This window comes from Pavona decussata, unplaced genomic scaffold (genome assembly GCF_977016875.1).
Source record: "Pavona decussata unplaced genomic scaffold, jaPavDecu1.1 SCAFFOLD_245, whole genome shotgun sequence".
Lineage (NCBI taxonomy): Eukaryota > Metazoa > Cnidaria > Anthozoa > Scleractinia > Agariciidae > Pavona > Pavona decussata.
In genome coordinates, this window is record NW_028145650.1 from 222,103 (window position 1) to 239,430 (window position 17,328).

A 17,328-nucleotide genomic window follows, 5' to 3' on the forward strand; every position below is an offset into this window, starting at 1 on the left:
TTTCGACTTCACATACCTCCAGAGTTCTCGATCAGAGAGGGACAACTGCCACGCCGGCAGGCTAGACGCGTGACGAACCCCTAAGGACGTCTGCGTGGGAGGCTAAGAACGGCGCGGTCTAACGAAATTTTCAAGTACACATTTAATTTCACACTATCGGTTGAGTTTTGTTGTTTTAGCAATTTAGTTTTCAGCTTTTATTTTTTAACAGTGTCTACAATATCAGTCATTAGCAAATTAACGTGTATTCACTCTCTCCTGCTTTAAACTCCGCCAAATTAAGTTCCTCCTGAACAGCTACCTCCAGTTCAGAGAGAGAAACTTCGTTAAAGGGAAAATGAAGAACTCCGGCGAACGCCAGGTTGCCAAACTACCCTCTTTTTGGCGAAGTCGAAGGCAAATTGAGAGCTTCACTTAGGCTTAATGAGCTTGGCGTCTCTTACTTACTAATCCAATTTAAAGGGACATTGTCACTAGGATTTTGCTGTGTTTTAGACAAAACTGCAACAAACATTTAGCAATGTAACTTTGCTCAAACAACAATTGCTTTTCAAACACTGAACAGAAAAAAAGATTCATGACGCGATGATCGAAGGAAGGACATACAGTAACCAGTGTTTAGCGATTTAGCACACGCAGGAAGAACTTGAAAAAACTTGCAAGTTGCAATCCATTTGCATCCTTTTCACCCGCAGCTAAACAGTATTAACTCTAACTTCTGTTAATTAGTAAAGTAATCGTTTACAGAACTTGACCATTATTTTAACGTTTCCTTTGTCACAAATGTTTTTTTTTTTGGCTATTCAAAGTGACACTACATTGCCGCTTTAAGATTGGTCTCCCGACGCAGCCGTTATTTGTGTCATCACGCAACGCTCCTCCCCACAGTAGCGTTGCGTGACGACACAAATAACGGCTGCGTAGGCGGACTACTCTAACTTACACGTTGCACAAAATAAAGCGAAACTTATGGCGTCTTAGAAACTGGACAAAACACAGCTAGCCAGAGACAGAATGGAAAACATCACAGCACGTAATCCCAGCTGACTCGCTGCACTTGTCGTTGGCGTTGGCGTTGGCGCTGGCGTTTGCGCTTGCGTTTGCATGGGCGTTTGTGTTGGCGTTGGCGTTGGCGTTGGCGTTGGCGTCTGCATTCCAGCGTTCATTGCCATCATGATCAGGTTGAACTTGCTTGGCGTTCCGAGTCGTTCTCTGGAAGTGTGTTTATTTGACGGTGAAAAACCCATAACGGCGTCCAAGGTGCCATGCAGACCGTACATCATCCAAACTTCAGTGTCATTCTATAAATTTAAAGAGGGAAACAATCATCAACACTCTTAATTGTAAACCATCTAACAGCTGTGAAAGAAATGCCATTCAATCTTCTTTGCCTATAAACTGGGTAGACGGGTAAAATCGGCCCGAGAAATGTAGAAATCAATCATTTTTCCACCAAGCCCTGGTTGTTCAAAGAGCGGATAACTCTATCCAGTGAGCGGATAAAATGTGATGGTTGGAGTACATTTTATCCACTGGATAGCGATTTATCTACTGGGCCGAGATAGCTATATCCGCTCTTTGAAGAACCCGAGCCAGGTTTAAAACATAATATGACATCATTTTCTTCCACATATTCCGCTCATGGACATTCACACTCCCTAGCAGTATGCAGGATTGTTGTCCCATGAACCTAGTTTAATGGCAATAGCTTTCACCAGTCTCGGCTGTAGCTCAGTGCATCCGAATAATCGGAAGGTCTTAGGTTCGACTCCTGTTGCGCCAGAATAAGCAATAATGTTTTGTATAAACATTCATAACTTAGTATGATACTTATACTTAATTTTAATAACCGCGAAGAGAGCCCTGACTAGCTCCTAGTCTTCCTTCTGTGAGAATTAAATTCGGATATTTGTTACTTACCATGAACTGTACATCGTTGGCTGTATCTCCAGTCATGGCAGGCCTGTAAAACTCCACCATGGTATATCCACCGGATTCTGTAGCATTTACCAAAGTCAGGTTTTGGTTTGTATCTCTCGTTGGTGGCCCCGTACTAGTGCTCCAGTAATCCTGTCAATAAACAAGAGGATGCGTTTGCAATTTGGAAAAAGGTTCGCAACATTTTATTATCTGAAACATGTGACAAAAGTTGGAGATCATGGTAGCTATCATCTGTTACTCCTAATTTATTCCGTATTTATTTATTTTTATAAGTTTTCATAAGTTTTATAATTTTTACTAGTAGTATTGATCGATCACTTATGTATACTTCATAATGTGAAGTAGTTAGGTGTCTTTTAACACATCGACAGTAGTATGGACTGATCGTATGTATATTTTATAATGTAAAGTAGTTAGGTGTCTCCAATTAGCGTGCAATCTAGTACGTTAGAAGCTACGATACATCACTAAAGTTTTAATTTTTCATTACGCCCTAGCAGATCTCTGGTTAATGCCCAGCTTCCATGTAAAGCAGTTTTCGGAACACAGAGGTGAAATAAGGTGTCTCGAAGTCTCACTGCGATCGAGTTGTTGTTTCTACTGAAAGCCATGCATAAAAGTTCCAACTTTCAGTCGGTCACCGCGTGTTCAGTTTTAGCGAATTATTGAATAACACTGAGTTGCTTGGATGCGGGTGAAATGCTTCGAAGTGGCCGCATGGATCATTGCGCAGAATCACTTCGTCTACCAAAAATTTAACACAGGATGACAAGAACAAAAATCACCGGTCGACTGCAATATTTTATCCGAGCTATTAGATCTGAAATAACTTCAGCTCCTATTTAATTTTCAAGACGGATGTGAACAATTTTTCTTGTTTTTGATCTTACTTTCTATTTCAGTTGTTAGTTGGGATACCTACGTAAAATTAAATGTTGTCTTGTACTGTACTTGTGGACTGCCCCCTCCGCGGTTTGGTGGACAATGTAGATGTTAGATGTTAAGGAGCGAGCCATTTTAACAAACCAACCGTGTACGTCTTGAGATTAATACTCTCTCTGTTGTCGTATGGATGCATTAGCAATTTAAATAACATCAAGGAATTTCGCCTAGGGCGAATTAGCGCGCAGTAAAAATTCGCCAAGTCATGCACTGGCCATATTTTTTGGCGGTTTCATGCGCAGACCTATAAACAAAATAAACGACGAAGTATTCTTACTAAAAGATTTCGCTGTGCTGTGTCCTTGCGAATTCAGAAAACGCCCTAATAAAGAAAGGACTAAAATAACTACAAGTAGTCTTTATTTTTCCTTTAGGTCTTACCAGAAGAAGCGACCGAAATGTATAAATTATGCTCAATCACTTGCTTTGTTTTCTCTTAGCGCAGTACAAAAAAAAAAAGAAAAAAATGCCAGTCTCTTTGAGCCAGTGGAGAGGCAGTCGTAAACAGACATGATATGTTGTATTTAGTATGTGTACATGTAAAGAACGCTTTACTTTCCTCGTAAGTAACTAAATCGAAGTTGAAAGGAGGGGAAAGGAGGTTTTGTACAGTATCGATTTAGACGTAGTTTCCGTAGCGAACGTTTCCCAGCAACTCAAGATACAAATTTTAGCGCCCAATTAATACCGGAGGCAGAAACCAGGTTAGAAAGACCGCGCTCATCGCATTCGATCACCACGCTTAAAATACAGAGACTTTATAGTTGATAAACTTACAGAAAGATATCCCATGTTAGAGGCCACACCACCAGCAGCAATATCATATTGTGCCATGCCTGTACCAGGGTCTACCGTGGAAAATCCGACCGCACACCATCCGTTGCCTTTGCACTTCATTTTGAAATGCAGCATGTTGTTTTTGTACGTCCACATCAACTCGAAATTGCCGTCACTGTGCGCAACACTGGCGTAGTGCATCATCCCAGTATGCATATGCGAATGGACTTCGTGAACAGCATAAGCAAGAACGGCCAGTACAACGAAAGCGCAGATTTTGCCTGTGAATGCCATGGATGCAGGTTTTGTTCCAGTTGTGAAAATTCTCAATCCGAGCAACTGAGGGATGTCAGCTTTGTTCCGAATACTCAGAGCTACTGTGCAGTGAACGCCCGGTGACGCTTTATAAATTGACAGCAATTGTATTTGTCATTTACGTACATTGAATTCATTTGCATTTTAAAGAAGCCTACACCCCCCGTTATGAGAGGGGGGGGGGGGGGGAGTGGTACTTAGATGTTCTAGCGACGGGGAGAAGCCGAAAGAGGGTACTGTTATCCCCAGATAACTCCAATATGTCACGACAGGAAGGCGAGCCAAAAAAAGTCGGAAGCCCAGAGCTTATCCCCAAAAACCAAGAGAGGATCCTGACCTTCATCCTCTCTTGCCAAAAACCCATCCTCCTCTGCATAAAAGCGTAATTAACTCCTTACTTAAAGTTTCTCCCCCCCAATAAAGTCCACTGGAAAAAATTCTAATTTCAAGAAGTCCTCAATCGCTAATTTCAAATCCAGAAACGGTCTTTGGTGCCTCCCTAGCCTGCGTAGCAGTCGTTTCCCTTTCCTTCAAGCCAAGCGGGGTAAGCGCGCAAGGGCATTGGGCAAAAAGGAGCAAAAAAGTACTTTTTTGCTCCTTTTTGCCCAATGCCCTAGCGCTTACCCAGCGCGCTTGGCTTGAAGGAAACGGAAACGACTGCTACGCAGGCTAGTGCCTCCCTGTTGTTAATTTTTCTGAGTACCAACCATCCTGGCTCTCACCCCCTTCCCCCCCCCCCCCCCCCCATTCCAACCCTCCCCTGTAGCGATGTTTGCTTTTTTGTCAAGTTTGAAATAAACAGCACGCTATGGTTCAAACGTCTAAATATTTGATCGCTATAGATGAAAGCCACTGAACCGCACAGTTTCGCGTGGTACTGTATGTTTTTAGAGTATTGACATTTTACCATATTTCTCCGGATTTTTCACTTTTTGTCGATTAGACCCGGTTCAGACACCGAACTTTTCATGAGCCGAACCTAATACCTCGAATTAAGTACATGAAAAGTTCGGCGTCTGATTCAGTTGAGAACGGCTGTTTCAACTTCCCGGCTGGCTCAGCCGGAAATTTCCGCTTTGGAACGGCTTTGATTCAGACGTCGAACTTTTCATAAGCCCAACCTAATGCATAAATCATTATAACGTATTTCAAATAAAAAAATAAAAAATAAAAAACGCTAACATTTCGATTGGTTTTGCTTCAAGTAAATTAAGTTTGGCTAGTTAAGTTCGGCGTCTGAATCAAAAGGCGGCATTTTCGTGATTTGGGCCGACCTTAATTTAAATTACACTGTAAGTTCGGCTCATGAAAAGTTCGGCGTCTGAACCGTATTATTTTGTTTATTCTAAAAATATTGGCATGGGAACCTTACTGTTGAAATCACACTGCAATTTCGGTTATATACCAGTTGTGTTAGTGACTTATTGTTTACATCAGAAAACACTCTATGGCCTTAGGATATTGACGTCACCCGGGCATTGATAATTTGTCGACTCAGTACGCTTCCAGGAGATTTTATACAGTGGATTGAAACTAGCAGATTTCCATTCCTATTAGGGACGGATGCCAGCTATCAAGGATTTATTGAATGTTACAGTGAGAGATTCAGCGAGTAAGTCAGAAAACAGTCGAACCTCCCGTAAGCGACCACCCATAATGTCAAGGATATGTGGTCGCTTACGGGAGGTGGTCGTTTACCAGAGGTCAGACCAGCGGGGGTCTAAATAGACTGTTCTGCGTAGCTGGCGGTTTTGGTGGGCGGGAAAGCCGGGCCAAAACGAGTGGTGCAGCTGCGGGTGAAATGGGGAGAGAGCCGCGACAGTCGTGGCAAAGCCGCGTTCGCCACTTGTTTTGGCCCTCGTGCCCGGCTTTCCGGTGAGCCCACTCATAAAAACCGCCAGACTCGAGACCGGTACGCTTCGATGGAGCTGCCGCCACCTTGGTTTGTAAAAGCGAGCGCGATCTGGGGAGAATGTCTAAACTACCGAGGGGAGGGGAGCGGAGTTGGGAGGCGGCGGGAAAAATAAGGAGACTGTAACAGCTTCTCACTGTCTCGTGTGCCGAAACTTTGTCGCCTCGACTAATTGAATCAACTTAAAAAATATAAACACGTCAAATTGAAGGAAAAATGATAGTCCTCGTTACAGTACAGTTTCTGTACCATTTCGAAACAAAGTACAGTTGCGAAAGTCTTTCGAGTGAGGATAGGCATGAAAATACAGTACAGTACATCAGCTATTTGCAAAGTGAACTTCAATACAAGCGGAACACATGCAGTGTAGCCTGCGTCACAGACGGACTATAACCCCCGGTAATTACCGGGGGTTATAGTCCGTCTGTGACGCAGGCTAATGCAGTGAAGCTAACAGCGAAACCTTCAGATACATGCCGCATTTGTAACATTTATTTTAAAATAGCAGTCGGCGATTTCGGGAAGAAAAACAAATACATTTCCGCAGGAAATTTATTTAAGATCCGGGAAAGAGCTGGAGTTGCCAGCATTCCTCTAGCCAATCTTTTAAAAGCAGTTGACGTGGATCCACAAGCCCAAGATGGGAAATCTTCAAGTGTTTGCAAAAGCGCTTGCGACGAAAGCCATGATCAGCAACGTTTCTAGCGCTTTGTGTGTGTTATTTTTAATACCCCAGAGAATTGTTTAAAAAGGTCGTCCCTACAGTTCGCCATCTACTTCAAAGCAGTCCAAAGAGACGGAGAACTGCAGTCTCGGCCACCTGCTAAACGTTCCGGAACCAGTTCCGTCCACCTTATCGACCCGTACCAAGACGAATTTTACACTGAACGTTTTGTTGGAAGATGCGAGCGGCGATGAGGATGTTTGAGAACTATTACGGGCCTCCAAGCCGACGAGACAAACGATTAAAAGAGAGGTAGTCGCAAAGGAAGGTTCGACTGTATTATCTAATCCAGTTGCCTTTGGCCGGCAGAGTTTTGATAGTACAGTCGGACCTCTATTAAGCGGCCGCCCTGGGGACTTTGAAAACTGGCCGCTTAATAGAGGTTGGCCGTTTACAGTAATAGGGGTACAACATAAATTGGGTAGGAATGGCAGTCAACGCAATTTTATTGCCTCTATATAGCAAAGTGCATGTTGAAAAGTGAACATATGTGAAGATAAGTGCAAAAATCATTGAAACAAAACATTGAGTGCTCTGTATTTGCGCATTTCAAGTCCGTGCAAAGTTCTAGCTCTAACACAGAGAGCACGTAGTCGATAAGTACATTATTTTTTAGCGTTGAGTAGGGGGGGGGGGGGGGGACAGGGGGGTCAGAACCTCCCGCCTCCCGTACCTTTGCCTCCCGCCTCCCGCCCTTTTTCGCGTTTCTCCCGTCCCCTAGTAAATTAGAAGGTTTCAAAACCCGTATTAGTCATAAAGCTGTACCAGGACGTACCATTCGTAGGCCGTTCATTATTCATTTTTTACTATATTTATTTTGATTAAAATTAACATTATTGATAGGTTTTGTACTCTGAGTTAATGAAGTTTTGACTAACATAAAGGCTTTTGCTCTTGAGCCATCGTAGCTTGATCAGAAGCAAAATACAAACAGCGATGATAAACATAATAAACTTGCGCATTTCATGTAACTTGACGTTTCATATGCTACGTCAAGTTAAAATGCGCAAGTTTATTATGTTCATAACCGCTGTTTGTGTTTAATTTTTGACTAACATGTTCGTCTTGCTTGACGGTTTAACTATTCTTTCAGTGTCAACAGTCTTAGTCCATCGTGCAGTGTAATAGTTGTTGCATTTCTTAATTATTCATTTGTTGGGATCATGTAATTCAAACAGGGACATGGCGAGCTAGCAGCCAAACGCCTCAGTTAGAGTGCAGTACGTCTGCCTAATTCTTGGCGCCGTGATTGCGGATCCATCGCATTTACTTGATACACTAATTATAATCTTGATATCTTTCTCGATATCCTTACTCCCTAAAACTGCGTGAAAAAATTGCTTTTAGTTCGGGAAAAGGTAAAAGGAAACTTTAGGACCTACTTTCAATCCAAGGTTTAAATCTCTGGGTTACTGGTGATGAATTCTAAGCTCGTTGCTACTGCTCTGAGGAAAGAATTACTGCATTAAATGCAAAAAGCGTCCAAAATTAGGCAAACTGTTCATCAAAAAGAAGTCTTCATCAATGTGCTGAGGAGGCTGCACTGATCTCCTCCTACTCCTAATCTTACTCCTTTTTTCTACAAAGTCGCTCCTGATTGCTTCCCATGCTGTTTGGCTCCCAATTGTGATAGGAATCGATTTTGCCTTGTCCAAAACGAAAAACAGCGTCGTGAAACGAACCACTCCGCACTCTCCACGTGCTCATTGAAACAGCATTCTGTTCGCAAATTCCCATACACCATGCATCTAAATCTTTAGTACAGTCCGATTGACGGTCCGGAGTTGGGAGCTAACTCCCAAGAAGGTCGTCCATGCCCCAGATTTCTCACTACCGTACAGAAAAATACTAAGGACTACTAAAATGGTCTTTGATGACATTAATTTTTTTTTTATATCTCTGATACTAAATTTACAAGAAGCGTACTTGTTCGCCTTGCTCACCTCTTTTGAGACTTCTAACAACTTGCGCGGTACTCACACATGTGTTCACATGCCACGCTTGACATTTCATGAGCTATGACGTAACACCATGAAAGGGTTTACAATTTCACCGGAAGTAACCCTGTTTATCGCCTGAGCACGAATTTTTGTGTCCCCTTGGATATAAAATATTGTGTAAAGCCTCGGAGGACACTAAAAGGAGGACAAATAACATTGTAAAATATTGTTGGGTTCTGTTTTTGATAGTTTTCTAACGCATAAATAAGTAAAGAAATTCACCGTTTTGTATTGCTCTCCCGCTTCCCGTCCTCTTAGAACTCCCGCCTCCCGCCCTTTCCTCTCCCGGGCTCCCGCCCCCTGTCCCCCCCCCCACTGAGTATGTACAGAAAGATATGCAAATCTCTGTCACAAAAGATCAAGTTTCTTAGATCTTTTTTGCATCAACAGTCTGTAAAAATTTTAGCTCAAAATATTTCACCTTCATATTATCTGTCACCATTTCGCTTGAAAAGGTAATATGCTGGCCGCTTAACAGAGGTAGAAAAACCAATAAATACTAAACTTGCAACAGCAAAAAGGTGGCCGCTGCCGCTTAATAGAGGTAGCCGTTTAACAGAGGTATCGAATACAGCACTCTACTGGCAAATAATTTGGGACTATGGAAAGTGGCCGCTGAATGGAGGGTGGCCGCTTAATAGGTGGCCGCTAATCAGTTTCACTAAGAAACCTTTGAAGGAGTTATCAACCTCCATTACCTGTCTGCTAAGGTTATAGACCCAATTTCTGTTAAAAAGGAATTTGACATCCCTGCTGCATCTGCTTGTTGGCCGTACCAAGCAAGCGCGAGAAGGGAACGAAAGCTTTCGGGGCCAGGAGAAGGGAAAATACTTTTTTTTAGTCCTTATCGACTTCACATACCTCCAGAGCTTTCGATCAGAGAAGGGACAACTGCCACGCCGGCAGGCCAAACAGTTTGTAGATTACTGAGAACGGCGCGGTCTAACGAAATTTTCAAGTACACATTTAATTTCACACTATCGGTTGAGTTTTGTTCTTTTAGCAATTTAGTTTTCAGCTTTTATTTTTTAACAGTGCATACAACATCAGTCATTAACAAATTAACGTGTATTCACTCTCTCCTGCTTTAAACTCCGCCAAATTAAGTTCCTCCTGAACAGCTACCTCCAGTTCAGAGAGAGAAACTTCGTTAAAGGGAAAATGAAGAACTCCGGCGAACGCCAGGTTGCCAAACTACCCTCTTTTTGGCGAAGTCGAAGGCAAATTGAGAGCTTCACTTAGGCTTAATGAGCTTGGCGTCTCTTACTTACTAATCCAATTTAAAGGGACATTGTCACTAGGATTTTGCTGTGTTTTAGACAAAACTGCAACAAACATTTAGCAATGTAACTTTGCTCAAACAACAATTGCTTTTAGAGCACTAAACAGAAAAAAAATTCACGACGCTTATCAAAGGAAGGACATACAGTAACCAGTGTTTAGCGATTTATCTAGTACAGGCTGGAAGGAACTAGAAAAAACTTGATTGCAAGTTTCATCCATTTGCATCCTAGCCACCCGCAGCTAAACAGTATTAACTCTAAGTTCTGTTAGTTGATAAAGTAATCGTTTACAGAACTGGATCATTATTTTAACGTTTCCTTTGTCACAAATGTTTTTTTCAAAGTAACACTACTACTGAGGTGACATTGCCGCTTTAAGTTTAATCTCCCTCACAAATAACGGCTGTGTAGGCGGACTACTCTAACTTACACGTTACATAAAATAAAGCGAAAATAATGGCGTCTTAGAAACTAGACAAAACACAGCTAGCCAGAGACAGAATGGAAAACATCACAACGGGTAATCCCAGCTGACTCGCTGCACTAGTCGTTGGCGTTGGTGCTGGCGTTTGCGTTGGCGTTGACGTTGGCGTGGTCATTCCAGCGTTCATTGCCATCATGATCAGGTTGTACTTGGTTGGCATTCCGAGTCGTTCTCTGGAAGTGTGTTTATTTGACGATGAAAAACCCATATCGGCCTCTAAGGTGCCATGCAGACCGTACATCATCCAAACTTCAGTGTCATCCTATAAATTTAAAAAGGGACACAACCATCAACACTCTTGTGTAATATCTAAAAGCTGTGAAAGAAATGCCATTCATCAGTCTTTGCCTATAAACTGGGTAGACGGGTAAAATCGGCCCGATTAATGTACATCTCTATCATTTATCCACCAAGCCCTAGTTGTTCAATGAGCGGATAACTCTATCCAGCGGATAAAATGTAATGATTGGAGTACATTTTATCTGCTGGATAGCGAAATCCGCTCTTCGAACAACCCGGGCAAGGTTTAAAACATAACATCAGAACATTTTCTTCCACATATTCTACTTCACACTCCCTAGCAGTATGCAGGATCGTTATCCCATGAACCTAGATTAATGGCCCGGTAGCTTTCACGAGTCTCGGCTGTAGCTCAGTGCATCCGAATAATCGGAAGGTCTTAGGCTTCGACTCCTGTTGCGCCAGAATAAGCAATAATGTTTTGTATAAACATTCATAACTTGGTATGATTCTTATACTCAATTTTAATAGCCGCGAAGAGAGCCCTGACTAGCTCCTAGTTTTCATTCTGTGAGAATTAAATTCGGATATTTGTTACTTACCATGAACTGTACATCGTTGGCTGTATCTCCAGTCATGGCAGGCCTGTAAAACTCCACCATGGTATATCCACCGGATTCTGTAGCATTTACCAAAGTCAGGTTTTGGACTGCATCTCTCGTTGGTGGCCCCCTACTAGCGCTCCAGTAATCCTGTCAATAATTAAGAGGATGAGTTTGCGATTTGGAAAAAGGTTCGAATCATTTTATTATCTGAAACATGTGACAAAAGCTGGAGATCATGGTAGCTATCATCTGTTACGCCTAATTCATTCTGTATTTATTTATTTTTATAAGTTTTCATAAGTTTTATAATTTTTATAAGTAGTATTGATCGATCACTTATGTATACTTCATAATGTGAATTAGTTAGGTGTCTTTTAACACATCGATAGTAGTATTGACCGATCGTATGTATTTTTTATAATGTAAAGTAGTTAGGTGTCTCCAATTAGCTTACAATCTAGGACGCTATAGAAGCTACGACACATCAATAAAGTTTTCCTTTTTTAATTTTTCATTACGCCCTGACAGATCTCTGGTTAATGTTCAGCTTCCGAGTAAAGCAGTTTTTGGAACACCGAGGTGTCTCGTGAAGTCTCACTGCGATCGAGTTGTTGTTTCTACTGAAAGCCATGCGTAAAAGTTCCAACTTTCAGTCGGTCACCGCGTGTGCAGTTTTAGCGCGCGAATTATTGAATAACACTGAGTTGCTTGGATGCGGGTGAAATGCTTCGAAGTGGCCGCATGGATCATTTCCTCTAACAAAAATTTAACGCAGGCCGACAAGAACAAACATCACCGGTGGGGTGGAATATTTTATCCGAGCCATTAGATCTGAAATAACTTCAGCTCCTATTTAATTTTCAAGACGGACGTGAACAATTTTTTTTTTCTGGAACAATTTTTCCGGTTTTAGGTCTTACTTTCTATTTTTGTTAGTTGAGATACGTACGTAAAATTAAATGTTGTCTTGCACTGTACTTATGGACTGCCCCCTCCGCGGTTTGGTGGACAATGTAGATGTTGGATGTTAAGGAGCGAGCCATTATAACAAACCAACCGTGTAAGACTTGAGATTAATGCTCTCTCTGTTGTCGTATGGATGCATTAGTAATTTGAATAACGTTAAGGAAATTTCGCCTAGGGCGAATTAGCGCGCAGGAAAAAATTCGCCAAGTCATGCACAGGTGCTCGTATTTTTAATGACGCCATATTTTTTGGCGGTTTCATACGCAGACCTATAAACAATATAAACGACGAAGTATTCCTACTAAAAAATTTCGCTGTGCTGTGTCCTTGGGAATTCAGAAAAGGCCCCAGTAAAGAAAGGATATAAAATAACTGCGAGAAGTCTTTATTTTTCCTTTAGGTCTTACCAGTGGATGCGACCGAAATGTATAAATTATGCCCGATCACTTGCTTTGTTTTCTCCTGGCGCAGTACAAAAAAAAGAAAAAAAATGCCAGTCTCCTTGAGCCAGTGGAGAGGCAGTTGTAAAAAGACATAATATGTTGTATTTAGTATGTGTACATGTAAATAACGCTTTACTTTTCTCGTTAGTAACTAAATCGGAGTTGAAAGGAATGGGTGTTGCCACTATCACACCCTTTTGCACAGTATCGATTTAGATTTAGTTTCCGTAGCGAACATTTCCCAGCAATTTAAGATACAAATTTTAGCGCCCAAGTAATACTGGAGGCAGAAACCAGTTATTGCCTTCGATCACCGCACTTAAAATATAGTGTCTTTATAGTTGATAAACTTACAGAAAGATATCCCGTCATGTTAGCATCCACACCACCAGCAGCAATATCATATTGTGTCATGCCTGCACCGGGGTCTACCGTGGAAAATCCGACCGCACACCATCCGAGGCCTTTGCACTTCATTTTGAAATGCAGCATGTTGTTTTTGTACGTCCACTTCAACTCGAAATTGCCGTCACTGTGCGCAACACTGGCGTAGTGCATCATCCCAGTATGCATATGCGAATGGACTTCGTGAACAGCATAAGCAAGAACGGCCAGTACAACGAAGGCGCAGATTTTGCCTGTGAATGCCATGGATGCAGGTTTTGTTCCAGTTGTGAAAATTCTCAATCCGAGCAACTGGAGGACGTCAGCTCTGTTCCGAATTCTCAGAACTACTGTGCAGTGAACGCCCGGTGACGCTTTATAAATTGACAGCAATTGTATTTGTCATTTACGTACATTGAATTCATTTGCATTTTAAAGAAGCCTACACCCTGGGTTGCGAGGAGGGGGGGGGGGGGGGGGGGGAGATGGTACTCAGATATTCTAGCGAGGGAGAGGAGCCGAAAGAGGGTATGCTGTTAGCTCCAGAGAACTCCAATTAGTCACGAGAGGAAGGCGACCCAAAAAAGTCGAACGCCCAGAGCTTATCTCCCATAGCCTATTCTCCTCCGCATAAAACCCTAATTAACTCCCTACTAAAAGCTTCTCTCCCCGATCAAGTCCACTGGAAAAATTTCCAATTTCAAGAAGTCCCCAATCGGTAATTTCAAACCCAGAAACGGTCTTCGGCGTCTCTTTGTTGTTAATTTTTCTGAGTACCACCATCCTGGCCCGCAACTTCTTCCCCCCCCGCCCCCTCAACCCTCCTCTGTAGCGATATTTGCTTTTGGAAAGTTTTCTATTGTTGTTTTGTCAAGTCGGAAATAAATTGCACGCTATGATTCGAACGTTTAAATATTTGCACGCTATAGATGAAAGCCACTGAACCGTACAGTTTCGCGTGGTAGTGTTTGTTTTACAGTATTTCTCCGGATTTTTCACTTTTATGTCGGTTACAAAGCTCTAGGACGCTCTTGAGAAAACGTATTAGTTTGTTTTATAGCAAAAATATTGGCATGGAAACCTTACTGTTGACATCACACTGCAATTTCGGTTATGCCAGTTGCGTTGGTGACTTATTGTTTACAATAGAAAACAAGTTTATGGCCTTAGGGTATTGACGTCACCCGGGTATTGATAATTACCTCTGTATTGGCCCCGAGAAATGCAATGTCACGCTTTCTACAAGTGCTTTGCTTTGATGTTGGTGAATATTCTTGAACCTAATCTTTTAAGGACGGTGCCTACTAATACCGAAGTATTTTTGCACGGTTTTAATATGACTACACGGGAAAAGCAGATCTTGGCAAAGGCTATTGGAATCCAAAAAGAAAATTAGGGGTAACCACACTACGGAAGCGCCAAAATACAAAACAACGTATGGAATTTTTCCCAAATTGAAGCTGAAGCTTAATTATCTCTGAAAAATGCGTGGTTACCCCTAATTTTCTTTTTGGATTCCAATAACCCTTGCCAAGTTCTGCTTTTACCGCGTAGTTATAAACCGCGTAAAATATCTCTGTTTTAGCAGGCAATCCGACTTTCTCGGATCATCGTGAGATGCGCAGAACATGTGCGCAGTAGCAAAAGTAGGCGGGAAGCGGGGGTTAACAACTCAACAACTATATCAACAATTCATTTGCTCCATTTGCAAAGATGATGTAAAAAAAATCGGTGACGATGACGGTATTAATAACACTTAAAGCTTTACTATAAACTCTAGCAAACGCTGTTTGACCAGAGCACTGAATCCAGCAACGAAGGTTGTCTTAAACATTTTGAATCCACCCTTGCTTGTAACTATTACGTACAATATCCATATGGTTTTCTACTTTTCCGGCAAAATGTCTCGAGAGCTCCCAACGATATGACTTCCGCCAATATCTTCAGATGTACGGATAGGAAAATATTATTCCCAACCGAGACCGCCATTAATAAAATGATAAGGGGGAGGGGGGACGGGGAGCATGGATGGCGCAGTGGTGAGAGCACCCTTTCCCACCTGGCCAATGTGGTCCGGGTTCGATTCCCGGACTCGGCGTCATATCAGTGGATTGAGTTTGTTGTTGGTTCTCGTCCTTGCTCTGAGAGGTTTTTCTCCGGGTACTCCGGTTTTCCCCCGCTCGTTAAAAGCCAACAATTCAAGTTTCAATTCGATCTGGAAAGTGTCCCCAATTAGTGCTTTGCGCTAAATACATTGACACTTAAACTGAAAGTGATTTATCTTTTTGGTCGAGAAAGCAGCAAATCGATCGCGACTTTTAAAAAGAACACGATATTTTTTACATTGCAATACACGTTTCGATGTGTTACATGTTTCATCAATTACAAAATGAAAATGCGAGTCACATAGAAACATGTATTGCAAATTAAAAAATATCGTGATCTTTTATTTATTCATTTATTTATTTATTTATTTATTCAGTTTTATTTAATCCAAGCAAGCAGCGGATCCTTTGTTGTTCTTAAAAATATAAGATTTTAGCCTAAGGCTTTGAAAGTTAAAAAAAAGCTGAAATGATCACCAGAAACGGAAGAACGTACTCAGTTCAGGTTTTGTGGCTCGATATTTGGCAATTAGGCATGTGGTTCATTAGAAGAGAAATTAATCTCTTTTTGATGAGTGGTTGGTCCTTTCACAATCTGTGAAGCCTTCGTCTGTTTTAAAATCACGTGTCTTTTATGGCTCACTGATTGTAGACACATTTTTTTGTGGGTGTAACGCTCCACTCGACCTCCACTCGATTATTTTCAAGACAACTACAACTTCCTTTAATATTTGCTCAACTGTAAAAGAGTGTTAGCGTAGTACCTTGTAGGCCACCTTGGTAATGGTTTTGGTCTGGTGGAAAGCCTTTCCTAGAAACTTTTACGCTTTCAGACACTCAGAAATGCTATTTAACTTATAGGTGACACTTTGGCAGAGTTACAGGGAGTTACAGTAGGAATAATCGCAATACAAACGCGCTTCCGTTTGCATGGTTTTGTTTTGTAGCTTTATGTAGCTTATTTCCTCAACTCCATATCAGCTCCTTCCTTTTTGCCTAAAAACGAAAGTTGGTCTAAATGAAATGCGGTAGATGTTGCGGTTGAAAGCCATATATCAGCCTTGCGGCATGTGATATTACTGCTGAGTCGTGCCCCTTTGTAATTATAATTGTTAAAGAACTATAAAAAGCTATAGAATGTTATGCAACTTTCCCTCAGTCTCGTAAATTAAATTTGTATTGTGTATCAGGGGTTAAAAAAAATTAAAAAGTTTAAACTAGTTTAAAGGATTTGTTGAGACGATTGTGCGACTTTTAAGATATTGAGATATGTCCAGAAATTCAGGGCTCGGTGCATTTCTGGACATAAGGGAAAATATTTAGGATTTTTACGATAATTATTAATCAGGAACTTTGAATTTTTGAGTAGTTAGCTTGCATCACGTGCAACATGGGTTACAATTAAGCCTCCAAGCATGCTTGTATTCAAATAAATGAGATGTCTCAACAGCCCCTACGAACTCCTGCTAAGGTCTGCTAAGCCGGCCATCTGCCATTTTTCCGAGGGTTGCCGGGTGATCGGAATATAGATATACATTTTTAGTTTTATGTGTACGTTTTCAAGATCGTGACCGTAACATAGTTCCTCAGCCTAAACACTTCCTCTGTCCGAATAAAAAAAATAAAGGCTTTGTCTAAATAAAATGCGCTGGTTCTTGCGGTTGAAAGCCATCAATCAGCCTTGTGTCACAGGATATTGATGCTGTGTTGTGGCCCTTTATAATTGTAACTGTAAAACAACTATAAAAAGCTATAGAATACTATGTTAATATTTTTTACTCCCATAAACAAAATTCGCATTACCTGTCTGGGGTTAATGGGGCCATAAAAAATTTAAAAATACAAACTCACGGTTAACAAAAGCCTCTTTGAAGTTCCTGTGGTCACGTCCTCACCAATGTCTCACTCACTCAGTCAAAAACACGGAAAATTTTGATCGTTTTCCTTTCTTATGCAGAAATGGTGCAAAAACGAACAATTTTACCTACGAATTTAAAAAAATAAAGCATTCAATCTTCCCTGAAAGATGGTCTTAAAAGTCATAGCTCTAAAATTTGATAGGGGACAAAATTCAATTTTCGAAATTTGGATTACGTAATATTTCAGTAGAGGTTGTTGAAGTCTTGCCAGGTAAGTTTTCAAACAATGGCTCAGAACCTCTTTAGCGTATGCTCTTTGCTCCTGAGGCAAATATAAATAGCTTCAGA

General features: G+C 41.4%; 1 protein-coding gene across 1 annotated transcript; it reads right to left on the reverse strand.

Moving 5' to 3' along the window:
* Nucleotides 1-160: 160 nt before the first annotated feature.
* LOC146457149 (uncharacterized) lies at nucleotides 161-13,395 on the reverse strand. The gene is made up of 7 exons (XM_085092272.1): nucleotides 12,987-13,395; nucleotides 11,221-11,370; nucleotides 10,361-10,640; nucleotides 9,473-9,553; nucleotides 3,661-4,070; nucleotides 1,921-2,070; nucleotides 161-1,301 (listed from the first exon to the last, which is right to left on the reverse strand). The coding sequence occupies exons 1-7, from the start codon at nucleotides 13,281-13,283 to the stop codon at nucleotides 978-980; spliced, it is 1,692 nt and encodes a 563-aa protein (XP_084948398.1). The 5' UTR covers nucleotides 13,284-13,395; the 3' UTR covers nucleotides 161-977.
* Nucleotides 13,396-17,328: the final 3,933 nt, after the last annotated feature.

Excerpts from the sequence above, each read along its gene's own strand:
- LOC146457149 (XM_085092272.1), bottom strand. The coding sequence starts at position 13,283 with ATGGCATTCACAGGCAAAATCTGCGCCTTCGTTGTACTGGCCGTTCTT. Across the intron at positions 9,554-10,360 it reads CTGTGTTTTGTCTAGTTTCT|ACCGCGCCGTTCTCAGTAAT; the intron begins AAGACGCCATTA and ends AAATTTCGTTAG. Across the intron at positions 1,302-1,920 it reads CCAACGATGTACAGTTCATG|AATGACACTGAAGTTTGGAT; the intron begins GTAAGTAACAAA and ends TTAAATTTATAG.